General features: G+C 34.6%; 1 protein-coding gene across 1 annotated transcript in view; it reads right to left on the reverse strand.

The window, feature by feature from the left end:
• Positions 1–7,705, reverse strand: part of COL19A1 (collagen type XIX alpha 1 chain) — a 47,844-nt gene extending 40,139 nt beyond the window's left edge. Inside the window, exons 1-8 of the mRNA XM_087950889.1 lie at positions 7,665–7,705; positions 7,468–7,503; positions 6,198–6,251; positions 4,113–4,157; positions 3,585–3,638; positions 2,720–2,809; positions 1,284–1,328; positions 1,111–1,188 (exon numbers count right to left, since the gene is read on the reverse strand). Coding sequence (XP_087807015.1) covers positions 1,111–1,188; positions 1,284–1,328; positions 2,720–2,809; positions 3,585–3,638; positions 4,113–4,115 — 270 coding nt within the window. The 5' untranslated portion in view covers positions 4,116–4,157; positions 6,198–6,251; positions 7,468–7,503; positions 7,665–7,705. The remainder of the gene's footprint in view (positions 1–1,110; positions 1,189–1,283; positions 1,329–2,719; positions 2,810–3,584; positions 3,639–4,112; positions 4,158–6,197; positions 6,252–7,467; positions 7,504–7,664) is intronic.
• Between the last annotated feature and the right edge of the window lie 5,794 nt (positions 7,706–13,499).

The following is a 13,499-nucleotide window of genomic DNA, read 5'->3' on the forward strand; positions in this document are numbered from 1 at the left end:
GATCTGTTGATTACAGCAGAATATGATATTGGAAATCATGATAGGAAGCTGCTTTTACCAGTCAGATCATTGTTGAGCCTAATTTAGTACCATCCATCCAGATTGAAAATTTCCCTCAGAGATCTTAGTATGGAGTTTTTCTTGCTCCACTTAGAGATTCTGCAAATCTTTGCAATGCGGCACTCTACTCTGAAGACATGGCTCCTTGTAAGTGAGGGAGGAATAATTTTTTTTACCATCCATCTAGCCATCTATTCATCCATCCATCCATCCATCCACCCACCCACCCACCTATGCACTCCTTTCATATGCATCCCTATTAACATTTTACTGTTGAGTAAAGTTTCTCAAGATATTTCTCAAGACTCTTTGTGTAGTTATTAGCAACTTAGAGGATGAATAATCAAACTCTACAGGCATAGCAAGAGAGCTATCAAAATACCTATAGCCTCAGACCATCTGTCAAAAACTGCTAGCAGTTTTTTAAATTATTGTTTACTGAGCTATTACTTATTTACATTGACGTGAGATAGTTACAAAAATTCATCTTTTCTTTTAGGGGGTTCTGGAATTTAAGAACCCTTGCTGAAGAGAACAGTTTATTCTCTGATTTAAGACTTAAATGCAAATGTAAAATATACAAAACATGACATTCATAACTGTATAAAATAACAGAGAGAAAAAATTCCAAAACTACTCCACTTCAAATGACATGCTTGGGAGAATAATATGACCCAAAGGCATTTTTATCCCTAAGTAGATATGTGTGGAACTGTGCTTCTGGCTTAGTTGCACTCTGGGAAGAGACAGGAACAATTGCCTTGCTAGGCAGCAATACATAATTCCTTTGTCTCCATTCCCTTGCTAGTCAGAAAACCCAAACAGGAACAACTTTATTTAGTCATTCTATTCAGACATGCTAGCAAGTGTAGAAGTGGGATCAACCAAGACCCATTTTATCATTTCTTTACAGAGGAAAAGAAAAATACACACACACAATCATACATTACAGGTAGAGTTGCCATCCGTGTTGCATCAATGAAGCAATTACAGAAAAACATCCATGTTAATAACGGGGTGAAAGGAGCACAAAACCAATTTTGTACTTACAGGTAGTCCTGGGGTTCCATTCCCTGCTGACCCTATCTCTCCTGGAGGACCTTGTACCCCAGGGAGCCCTCTTTCTCCCTGATAAAAGAACAAGCCTTTGTTTAAAAAAAAACTTGGAATAAAAGCATGACTCCAAACAATTAAAATATAGCATTAGAATAGACTTTCCCTACCTTAGGCCCTCGTGGACCTATTGTCCCAGGAATGCCAGGTAATCCCTAAAATGGGGGGGGGAGAGATGAAGAGAGAAAACTTTGTATATTAGGCCAGAATGAGGCCATACAAGCAATTCTGGATACCCCAAGAAGGGTGCATGTAAAATCTTTGCTTCATGAATTGTATTGCATGCCAGTTTGCTTTGGGGTCCAATTTAACGGGTTGGTTGTGACCTATAAAGCCATACATGACATAGGACCAGGCTACCTATGGGAACTGTCTTTTTTTCCAATACATCAATCCATCCATCTGGCAGATAAGGTATGTTGCAGATGCTGTCAGTTAAATAACTTCAACTGGTGAGGTCTAGGAAGAGAGCTTTCTCTGCCCTTGCTCCTGACCTATGGAATACTCCCCCCGCCCCCGGAAGTGAGACAAGCCCCACTCTTATGGCCTTCCAGAAAGGAGTTAAAACATGGCTCCGCAGCCTCATTTGGGGAGCTTAGAGGAGCTGTGGGGCTGGTTGGTGCCCTGAGAGCCCTTCTTCACCTTTTGAACTAGTTGTAGCAGATCTTAATCATCCTTGCCTCCTTTCAAATTCTAAATTTTCTAATTTAAGTTTTATATGCTGTTTTTGTATTTTAATATTTATTGTACACTGCCCAGAGACCCTCCATGAGGAAGATGGGCAGTTCAAATATGTGAAATAAATAAATATTTTTGTGTAATTAGAAAATAATAAGAATTCTTAAATTGACAGGAAAAAAAATCTAATTTAAGACACAGGTGTGTCTTAAATTGTGCAAAACCAAATAAGATATCTTATAATGATAATTATTCACTACTGTTTTAATTTCACAATAATTGATGAGCTAATTATTTATGAGAAGTAACAAAGGGAATCATGGTGGGGGAAGTCTAGAAAAGTGTAGAACTGAATAGCTTACAAAATTGAGTTATCTGCATCTATTTGCCACAGAGAGATCTTTTCAAAAGGCTCATTACTCATGGCTCTAAGTTACACAAGCATATCTTTGAAAATACTCAATGCTGGGTAAAAGAACAATAGGTATTGTGTTTATGAAAATTCTCAATCATCCAGGTCATGGTTGTCCCAAAGCTGCATGAAATGTTGTATGGACATGGTGATGGTGGAAGAAAGGATGGCTTGCAAGAATAGAAAGATAGGGAGAGATATAATAAATAGTGTTCGTGAAAACTACTTTCCTTTTTCTTATGAATTTGAATTTTGAATTCTTTTTGAATTTTGAATTTGAATTTTGCTTTTGAATTCTTTGACATATAATTTCTTTCTCCTTTCTGAACTCTACATAACATTGCTTGTCCTGAACGAAATAGTATATGCAATGCTTGATAATTCCACTTGAGGTTGGAATTTTTCTTCTGTTGATTTCATAATCTTTTCTGCAATAGAATACATAATGATACTTACTGGTTTTCCTGGAAGACTTAATCCTGGAGGCCCTGTGTCACCTTTCGAACCTGGAGGCCCAGGTGGGCCTATGATTCCACCAGAGTCTCCCTGTGTAATATAGATGAAGACAATGCTAATTGATAGGAAGTTACAAGAACCAGGTTATCTCCACATTCTTCTTGTGTTGTCAAACCACTTGTCAATATAGGTAGCCACTTTTTCAGGTATATTCCCAATTAACCTCAGTCAATTAATTTTTATATCATCCTTGTTGCTGGACTTAATGGGATTTCTTGTACTTAGCAAGTTTTTTTTTTTTTAAAAAAAAACATTCCAACATTGAAACTCTCCAAAAACAAAAGAACAAATATCTGCTGGAGACTTCTAAAATTGCAGTCATTTTCTGGCTGCTTTTTGGCAAAGGGGAAGGGGAGATTACCATGTTTTGCTTTGCTGTAAAGTCAACTCCTAAAATGAATAAAACTAAGACAAAGTGATGCTGATGCTAGGTAAAAAGTAGATTTAATTTCATTTAAAAGAAAATGTAATAATTTTCTATTAATTTTATTGAAACCATTAAAATTACAGTATGATAGAAATTTTTGGAGTCTCTCATTTTAAACATTTGGAGAAATGAATGAAGCCAGATATTACTTTTGCTCCCTTTAATTGATAGGTACTAAACTAACTCAAAATTTACCATTGAATTTGAAATATTGCCTTAGTTTAAAAATATTCATTGCAGTATTTTTTTTACAACAAATAGGATAGCAAAAATATGGAATATTTAACATATGTGAGAGGGACAAGATAACACCCATACAATAATTGGAACAAAAATATTGAAAATACATGGAATTATGGATATTAGTTTAAAAATTACCTTTTCTCCTTTAATCCCTGGTTTTCCAGGTATTCCATGTTCTCCTGATAAACCCTAGCCATTTAAAAAAAGAAAATTATATAGCTTCATTCTTCTGGAACAAATGTTTTTTAACCAAAATATATATATATGTCAATCTACATTTATACTGTAAGCTGTTAAAATAATGATTAAGGCTGACCTTCTTAGTTACAGTATAAAGACGCAGAAATAGAATGGCATATTCGTAACTACCCAGAAGTGTAGCAATAAAGCCACTTGAGGCCTTCTACAGTAGCGATTTTACAGAGTCAGCCAGCCATTGTTGTGGTGATATAAAGACTGCCTGCCTTAGTGATTTATTACCACACTTGATGGGATGAGCGAAATCATAAATTGTTCTCATGGAACACCACAGTATGCCTGGTTCTAAATTTTTGCACATTGATTACTTCCTTGTAAAAGGAGATCACCAATAGTTTAATATTATTACTTCATTGGTTAATATTTTACTTGAATAATTCTTACAAAGAGTAGAATGATACTTGCCATTTCTCCTGAAGATCCTCTGGGGCCAGGTGGTCCTGGAAATCCCTAGAATATTATGATAACAGTATGCAATTTTTAGAAAAGGGAGGAAAAAAAGAAGAAAAAAAGTCCATATATTTATACTGTTCTTTTTAATAAAGAGATATATTTGAAGAAAATACATAAAAATGCTAGCTTCTTTGGAGTAACAGATATAAAAATTTTTACTGTTTAAAGATACAAAAATTAATATACTAAAATTGGCACCAAAATATTCAAATATTCTGATTTTGCTAACATTTACATGCAAAAGAGAAAAACAGTCTATTCTAACTAGAAGAGTATCTGATTTTCAGAAGCCACACCACTACATGCAACAGAAAAGGTAATACAGGTAGTCCTCATTTAGTGAGTGATTTAGCAATGATTCAGTTACTATGGTAATTAAAAGATAACTTTGTGACCAATCCTTGCATTTATGACCTTCACAAATCTGTAAAAGAAAGCAACGCTGAAGTACAATCGTAGAATCATGACGTTTCACTTAGCAATTGCTTCACTTAATGAGTTGCTGGTCACTAAACAAGGACTATCTAGAGTTAGGTGTTCCTCTGTCTGAATTCAAGGACCTCTTGTCAATTTCTGAGACAAGGAAGGAAACTAAATTTCCAAACTGATCTTGGATTAGTTGGAGACTTCTTTTCAGTTTTTAAGAAACATGGGAAATAGAAGTGACACAATTTATTCCAGTACAGGTAGTCCTCAACTACCACAATTTGTTAAGTGAGTTTTTCCCCATTTTATGACTTTCCTTGCCATATTTGTTAAGTAAATGACTGCAGTTATTAAATTAATAACCCAACTAAGTGAATCTGGCTTCCCCATTGATTGTGCTTGTCAGAAGGTCCCAAAAGGTGATCTTATGACTCTGGGACACTGCAACCATCATAAATATGAGTCAGTTGCCAAGTGTCTAAATTTTGATCATATGACCATGGGGATGCTACCATGGTCGTAAGTATGAAAAATGATCATAAGTCACTTTCTTCAGTGCCGTTATAACTTCAAATGGTCATGAACTGCTGTAAATCGAGGACTACCTATAGTAATTTTCAGAAGCTGTCCTTATACTTCTCCACTTTATGAAAAAATATGGGTATTAAACAAAAAAGGCTTTTCAGCTGTGGTATCACTCTTATAAAATGTTCATGGCATGGAGCTATTCCTGCCTCTGAAATTGATGCTTCCCTTCATGTAATCTAGTCATCTCTAATAATTTGGCTGACATTGATTTTATTATTTCAACCTGATGTCTTATTTTGCTTGCATCTTTAGAAACCTATTTTAGTTTTATTTTAATTGGTAGGTTTTCTGTTGATTGCCTGTGACTACCTATGCAAATTGAAAGTTAAAACACATATTATTCTGCAAATACAATGAAATAAAATGCATGTTCTTTGTTTTGGAAGAAATTGCATACTAAACTTTAGTTTGGGGTGGAAAATCTGTGAGCCTCCAGATGTTGCTGAAATACATTGCACTTGCTGAAATACATTGCACTAAGGATGGAGTATTTGGTTACTGTAGTTTAGCAGAACATTTCTCTTGATAAACTTTGAGGACTTCTGGAGGAATTATGACAATTTAAAAGATTGTACGAGAATAAAGTTGTCACTATCTTTAAAAAGTGGAATCTTTAAAAAGTGGAATGAGGAAAACTTGGAAAACTTAGGTATCTATGGTAATTGAACAACAATCTCAAAGACATTTCCAAATGTACAATTGTATAAACATATGTTCAACTACAATCAGTTGTAGGATTTTAAAACTGTTATGGAAGATTATTATGAAATTTTATACATTTTCTATATTAGTTCAACTATTGTCGGATTTAACTTTTAAAATGCTACTAGGAATACTATGAACATCTATATATTTTAAATATATTTTGGCATTTTGTTACAGTTGCAGTTAGGAACATACAGAGATGGAAACATACAAGAGTTTAAACCATTTATAGGACAATAGAACTGGCTATCAATGGTGTTCCCATTATTAAATTCTAAGAGAAATTTGTACACTGTTCATTAAATATAATTTACATACTGGAGGTCCTGGATTTCCAATAGATCCTGGAGGACCAGGCTCCCCTGCTTCACCCTAAAACAACATTTTAAGAAAGGTAAGTTTAGAGATGAAAATGTAGAGCTGGTAAGTATATATACTAATGAAACACTACAGTATATTTCTAATGTCTGTAGATAAATTTTACTCTAAAAATGGAAATGAAATCATTTGCAAGTCAAGTAGTTTAACTCCAGAACCTATCCGTATAATCTCTTTGAAATATGTTCAGTGATATGCTAGTGGGTGGTTTTTATTTACATACAGCAGCCTAGCCACTTATTGTAGAGGTGGCCCTTGGGATCCATGGCTTTGCATAAATATGGATGACAAATCAAGATCATGGCAATCTTATTATCTATGTAAAGGCTTTTGTGTATCTCCAGTTTTTGGTTTGTAGTTCTAGTTATTAGACAATTTTTGAAGTGTTTTCTTTGCAGATGTGCAAATGTTACAGATGTATGCTTGTCCAGATCTTGTTATCTAAAAGTGGTATCATCACTTAGTCATTTTTGTTCCCATATGGCTAAAATTTAACCTTGGTGTTTGTAAACTTCTAGAAGCATAGGGAACATGCTCCAGAATAAGGGTAATATTGGATATAATTTATCACTTTCACCGGAAGTAATCATGATCAATGAGTATCATCAGTTAATAATGAAGAAAATAATCCTTGAGCATTTGCTCAGATCAGTAATTAAGGTACTGTCATCCCCTCACAAATACTTCTGGAGCAAATTAATCCTTTGATCTGTAAATCTGGCAAGGTGAAATTAATTTATATTATATGATAATTGTATTACATATAGTAGTGACAACAAATTCAGTCCCCAAATTTGTCAGATGTTCACAACTGGATGTAGCATTTCCATAAGGCCTACACATTTAAAATCTAAGGTACTGAATTCCAAACATGAAAATAATATAATTTCAAAAATATTTGCATAACTGGAATCCAAGCATAGATGCTTATGCAAATGTCTCATGTATAAAAAAAGATATGAAAGAATACAAGTGCAACCAATAGATACCGTAGGTCATGAACTGATTTCTCCAAGACACGGACCTCTTCTAGAGATAATTGTCCAAACTATATTACACTCTACGTATCTTCCTATAATTGCAGTTATTTGGCATGCTGATAACACACAAACTTCACGTTTTATCTACAAAGAAATTCTAAATGTATTGACAAGTATTAGAAGTATTCACAAGATCCTGTAAACATAAAAGGAATTTTGAGCTTACTTACTGAATCTCCCTTTTCTCCTTTTTCAGAAGGTTCTCCCTGTGAAAGAGTACAAGTGAACTCAATATGTACCAGGACATTTTTGCTCAAATCCAGATTTGCTCTCTGTTTCTAAAGGTTTTGGCAAGAATGAAACCCACTTCTACTTTCCAGAAAATAAGCCACACAATCATAATTATTAATAGCAATTGATTGCTTACTTTTTCTCCTTTTGCACCTTTTAATCCCTTTTCATCTCGAAGACTCTTTCCCAAAAAAAGAAAATAAAGATTAATTCTTTCTAATTTGTTAACAAATTAGAGATCAATTTCCCCAAATCTTCCTCTTCATAATGGTTATCCAATATTCTTTTCATGATCAAATTACACTATATAATTGCAATCTAAATATTGAGGAATCATATTTAGAATAGCAATATATGCGTCTCTGCATTTACAAATGAATGTAGCTGACATATTTCAAATTACTTCAAATTAAAAAAGTGTTTTAAAAGTCAAGGGTAACATGCCAACAGAGTTCAGTATTGCTTATTCTCAAAACAAAATTGTATATATGTATGTGATATGTCATAGTTGTGTGTGAGGGGAAGTGTTGTATGAATGATATATTGGTTCACAATATGGTGCCCTGGATGCAGTAACCTACTTTGGCAGAATAACTTCTATATTAATGATTACTATATTGATTGCTGATTATCTTTCCCTGTTCAATTCAAACTGGCAATTTTTTTATAAGGTACTACAACTATAACTCACTTCCACTTACTTTGGGACTGTCTCATTTGACTAGAAGCCACCCATCCTGTGTGATCCTTCAATAAGGATTGTCAGGATCCTCATCCTATGGGAAATCAAGGAGATCAGGGACAGAGGCAAACCATCTTTGTGGTGGCATTGACACTATAGAAGAGCTTAGCTTCTCATTCATTTTTGGCATTTGGAAAAATGAACAAACTTTTATTTTAATAATGTTCAGTGTTATAGCTGTGACAGTTGTATGAGAGGAGATTGAAAGATGCTGGGGTTTTGTGTTGTTATATATACTGTAGACTCCTTGCAACTGGGTAGCATATAAATTCATGCAATAAAATTATGAATATATGTATGTATGTGTGTGTATAGGTATATGTATGTATGTATAAATAACATAACATATATTGGAAATTTATTTTAAAGTACAACATTCATTTAATCTTTCTTCCTGGTATTTTCCCTTTGAGAAATCTGGTTCTGCATGTATCTGTGTTTTGTGCATATGTGCATGCTCTCCCCCATGTACACAATATATACATGGTTTTCATGCACATATTTGTTAGATTTTTTAAATCTCCAGAATTGATTTCAGTTAAAATTGATATCTTTAATTGACATGCTAGGTAAATCGAATTATAGTATAAACTATTTTTAAGAATATTAATAACAGTTTTCTGATCTGATTTTTCTGTGGGTAATAATCATGGATTATTATCATGTGGATCGTGTGGATAAGAAACAGTTCATAAGGGTGTCTATCTTTTAGGTAAAAACATTGTTTCAATGATTTGTTAGTATAAACAAATTTCTGGCTATTAACAAGAGCAAATTGTTCCCAATTAATATTATATTGCTTTTAGATTAATTTATTCATCTCTGGACTTGAAAACTTGGGTCACTGTTGCAACCTGAAACCCTGGTTCCAGAAAGTCTAAGTACTTAAAGCTGAAGTTTAGCCTGATAAATCATCTTTCTAAATACTAAACTTAGCGCTTCTTTTCTGGAAAGTTGTTGGCTTGAGAATAAATCATTAAATGTTTTGCATTGGACAGCTGAAGGAAGGAGTGTATTAGTATACTACATGAGGGTTAAAAGATGATTAATTTCTTGAAGGCTAAACAGCTGGCCCCCATGTTTTGCCAGAAGATATTAACTGGGAAACATGATAAGGCATAGGAATTTGAAAGGTCTTATAATTGTAAGAAACATGAATCTGGCAGACGGTTGTATATCATATCCTGAGGACCTCAACTAGGGTTCATGTCACCTGCCACAAACTTAATCTTAAATAGGAATTAAGAGGCTACTAAAATATGCAAAATATACTAAGAATGATTGCAAGAAGCAAGTTATACATAATGAAGAAAAAAATGCCTGGATATAATTAATTTTCTAGGTACAAAGGATTAAGAAATATAAAGCAGCTCTTTAAAAAACTGAAAAAAAAAAAAACTGAAGCAGTTCAATCTATTGTGCAGTTGGTATAAAATACAGCAAAAGCTATTGACTTGTATATGTGCCTAACAACCCAGAAACATAGTGATCTTTGGCAATTTGTTTGCATACAGCTGGTCATAAACTGTTTTTCCACAGACTGGGGAAATGAGCTCATTCATACAAATGTATGATAAAATAACTCAATTTTATTTAATACATTTTTTTAAAAAAAATCTAAGGTTAATATATTGTTGTAATTAGTAAAGCACCATTACTAACAGTAGCGAAAATAGAAAGAGACAGAAAATTAGAAAGTACCAAAAAGGAATGATGAAAGTACTAGAAAAATAATGAAACAGAGATTGGAAAATTATAGCTATCAAAGTTTATTACAGTTTTGATGGTATTGAATGGATCAGAGGAGTACAATGGTTAAAATTTCAGTGATTTTAAGAGAAAAATGAAAAAAATGCAAAGGGAATAAATAACTTATTTTGGAATACCACCTGCCCAAATCAAAGGAAGTATCATTCTGCTTGATAATACATCCTTAGATATCCATGCAGGATATAGTTTACCATTTAGGAACAGACTCTTGATTGCAAATTTCAGATAGAATAGTCACCTCAGTTTAATAAAGTTTGAAGTAAGGAGTTACCCAGAACTGTTCTGAGTCAATGATACAAAGTTCAAACTGGCAAGCTATTGTTATGGATTTGATAACAATAAAAAACTGATATGATAACAAAACTGATATTTGCAGCAAGTAAAAATAAAAAACCTTAGAACTCCAATTTAAGATAATATTGTAATACAAAGACAAGTCAAAAGAAAAAGATAAAAAAGTGAAACTGACAAAGTGTGTAGAGTATATGGTTAAGTTTGTCTAAAGCAGGGATGTCAAACTCGATTTCATTGAGGGCCACATCAGGGTTGTGTTTGACCTCAGGGGCTGGGGTGTGTGGCCAGGGTGAGCATGGCCAGCTTGGTGTCACTCATTGAGGCTCCGTTTTCAGCTGCAATGGCCTCCTGGAACTCTCTGCCAGTGAAAATGGAGCCCAGGGAGGCAACACACATTTTCACTGGCAGAGGGCTCCAGGAGGCCATCACGGCTGAAAACGGAGCCTGAGCGGGCTGTGCACAGCCTTCTGAGCTCCATTTTCACTGGCAGAAAGTTGCAGGAGGCCATTGCAGCTAAAAGCAGAGCCTGGGTGGGCTGCGCATGGCCCTCCTGAGTTCTGTTTTTGCTGGGAGAGGCATTATGGGCTTGTCCTTCACTGTTTCCAGAGTGGATATAACACTCCATGGGCCAGATACAGCCTGCAGGCCTTGAGTTTGATACCCCTGGTGTAAAATGTTCCTGAAAATTTTCAGCACAATGCCCTAGGTTTCAAATTTACAAGTGAGTGAGTGACTGAGTGAATAAGCAAGTAAGCAAGCAAATAAGCAAGCTAACTGCTGGAAGTAATCTGCAATACTTAACAGCATAAACAATTGAGCCTCATACCATTCCGAGATTCTGAGAAAAGGTCAAAAACTTCAACACCATGGCTGAATACACTAATTCCTTGTTGAAGGACCAAGTTCTGTACAACAACCTTGTTGTTAAGCAAAATGGTCTCTTCCCCATAAGTGAACATATGGGGGGGAGAGAGATAGAGAGACTGGGAAGATCATTGAGTGCCATCTCATTTCTCCCACTCTGGCATACATTTTTCTTGGGTGCCTGAAATATGGTCATAAATGCACACAATGGTTGAAAAATATTTTTAACTACTAACATATTTGTGAATGGTCACTACTTGAAATTGTCACTAAATGAGGAATGGTTATATTCACAGCTTTGAAGAACTGAGTGTAGCTGAAAAGTGCACTGTATGACTTTTACTACAGAATGGAAGCTGATTATAAAACTTCCATGGAATTAAGGCTCCAAAGAAACAATATTCAAAACGGATCTTTCTTCATAGAAAGAAAGAGAGGTGGTTAAACAAGGTGAAAGACAAATCTTTAGCTCTGGAATATGAGAAACGGACTCAGAGTCAACCAAACACAAGACAATGATTGAAGATGTGTCACATAGGGTTTTGTGTGAGAACAATCAACCAGTGGAACACCTTGCCCTTGGAAGTTGTGGGAGTGCCATCACTTGAGACCTTCAAGAAGAGATTGGACTGCCATTTGTCAGAAATGGTGTAGGGTCTCCCGCTTGGGTGGGGGGTTGGACTAGATGACCTATAAGGTCCTTTCCAACTCTGATTATCTGTTAAATCTGTGTAGATAAGCAAATGAATAGTAAAAGTTTGAATTTATTGTGGCAGTAACAAATGTTAACCCAAGAGATGACAAGAGAGCTTGTTTTTAAGAAAACCCAAAGGCTGCCAACTGTTTCAATGTATTAAAGCTAGGTGATTAAATATTACAAAAGCCCTATTTCTGAAAGACTAATTTAGATATAGAGATTAAAAGTCATAGCCAAATGATGTAACCTGTTCACTGATGTTGTGCTTAAACTACAAAATAACAATTAGATTATGTTTTCCAGAAATGTTCCAATTTGGACATTTAAAAAGAATTCTTGTAGATTGTCAGGATGAGACAAAATGGTAGTCAGAAAGAAATGAATGTTTCAATCTGTAATTCCCAACCTTCTCACACTGTAGCAGAACATCTAATTTAATTATCAAAAATGAACAAATTTCTGAATTGTATAATCTACTTTGTTTCGTACTAGAAATCCACAGTCACCCAGGGAAGACCAGCACCAAATACTGGATCAATTTGGCAAGCATTTTTATGAATTTAGTAATTTGTCAAAAGTACTGGAGTCAAGTTTTTAACTCTTTTCATATAAAAGATTACTTTCCTACCACCCATTTCTTTTTAGCAACGTTATTTCAGGACAAGGATTAAGAAGTTCTAATCTGCAAACCACCCAAAGATCTATCTTACTAGACCCAAATATACAGGTGAAACTCGAAAAATTAGAATATCATGCAAAAGTTCATTTATTTCAGTAATGCAACTTAAAAGGTGAAACTAATATATGAGATTGACTCATTACATGCAAAGCAAGAAATATATGCTAAATATAATTACCTATAGACTAAGAAAACACAACTTTCTATGGTCAGAAATTTGACCTTTGAATGGTATGCCAAGGGCTACTCCAAAAAGGAAACAAACAAGCCACAACCCCCTCTTAATTCATATTTAAATTTAATGATTGAACACCCCACATTTTGAAAGGTCAAGAGTTTTCAAGTTATGTACCTGCAATCTGGATGTTAGGGTGAAAAAACAAAAACCTTTCTGCTTATTATGGGTTATACTTATTAAGCTAGGAATAGTCTGTCTGCTCTTGTAGCTATTGAAGCAAGCAAATTTGTTTGTGATAACTCAGTTTCTGTTTCCTGTATGTGCACATGTGAATAATAATTTAATTTGCAAGTATGCACAGAGATCCATGATGTAATTTAATTGACATCTACACTCACCAGACTAAAGATGCATTATGTGCAGATTTAATTTGTTATGGAAAACTGGGGAAGAAAATTGAAATCTGAAAAATAGGAAGCAATCTGTATAAGTGCTTAAATCATTTTGAAATGTCTTTCCCAAAAGCAAAATGAAAGCAAAAATTTAGCACAGATAGATAGGTAGAAATGGAAATTTCTGTTAAACAAGTACATGTAACCCATGATTCTCCATTGTGGTGGAGATAGCATCCAGGATTGGGTGATCAGTCACTGCTTGCTGATTGGATTGAGTCTGTCAGATCTTTGAGGACACTCCCCTGTTGCTAAGGGTGCTCCAGAAATTGGTAAAGGAATAGTGACAGACTGG

This window comes from Notechis scutatus, chromosome 1, assembly GCF_049901735.1.
Source record: "Notechis scutatus isolate UNSWTSFEM ecotype Mainland chromosome 1, rNotScu1.2, whole genome shotgun sequence".
Classification (NCBI taxonomy): domain Eukaryota; kingdom Metazoa; phylum Chordata; class Lepidosauria; order Squamata; family Elapidae; genus Notechis; species Notechis scutatus.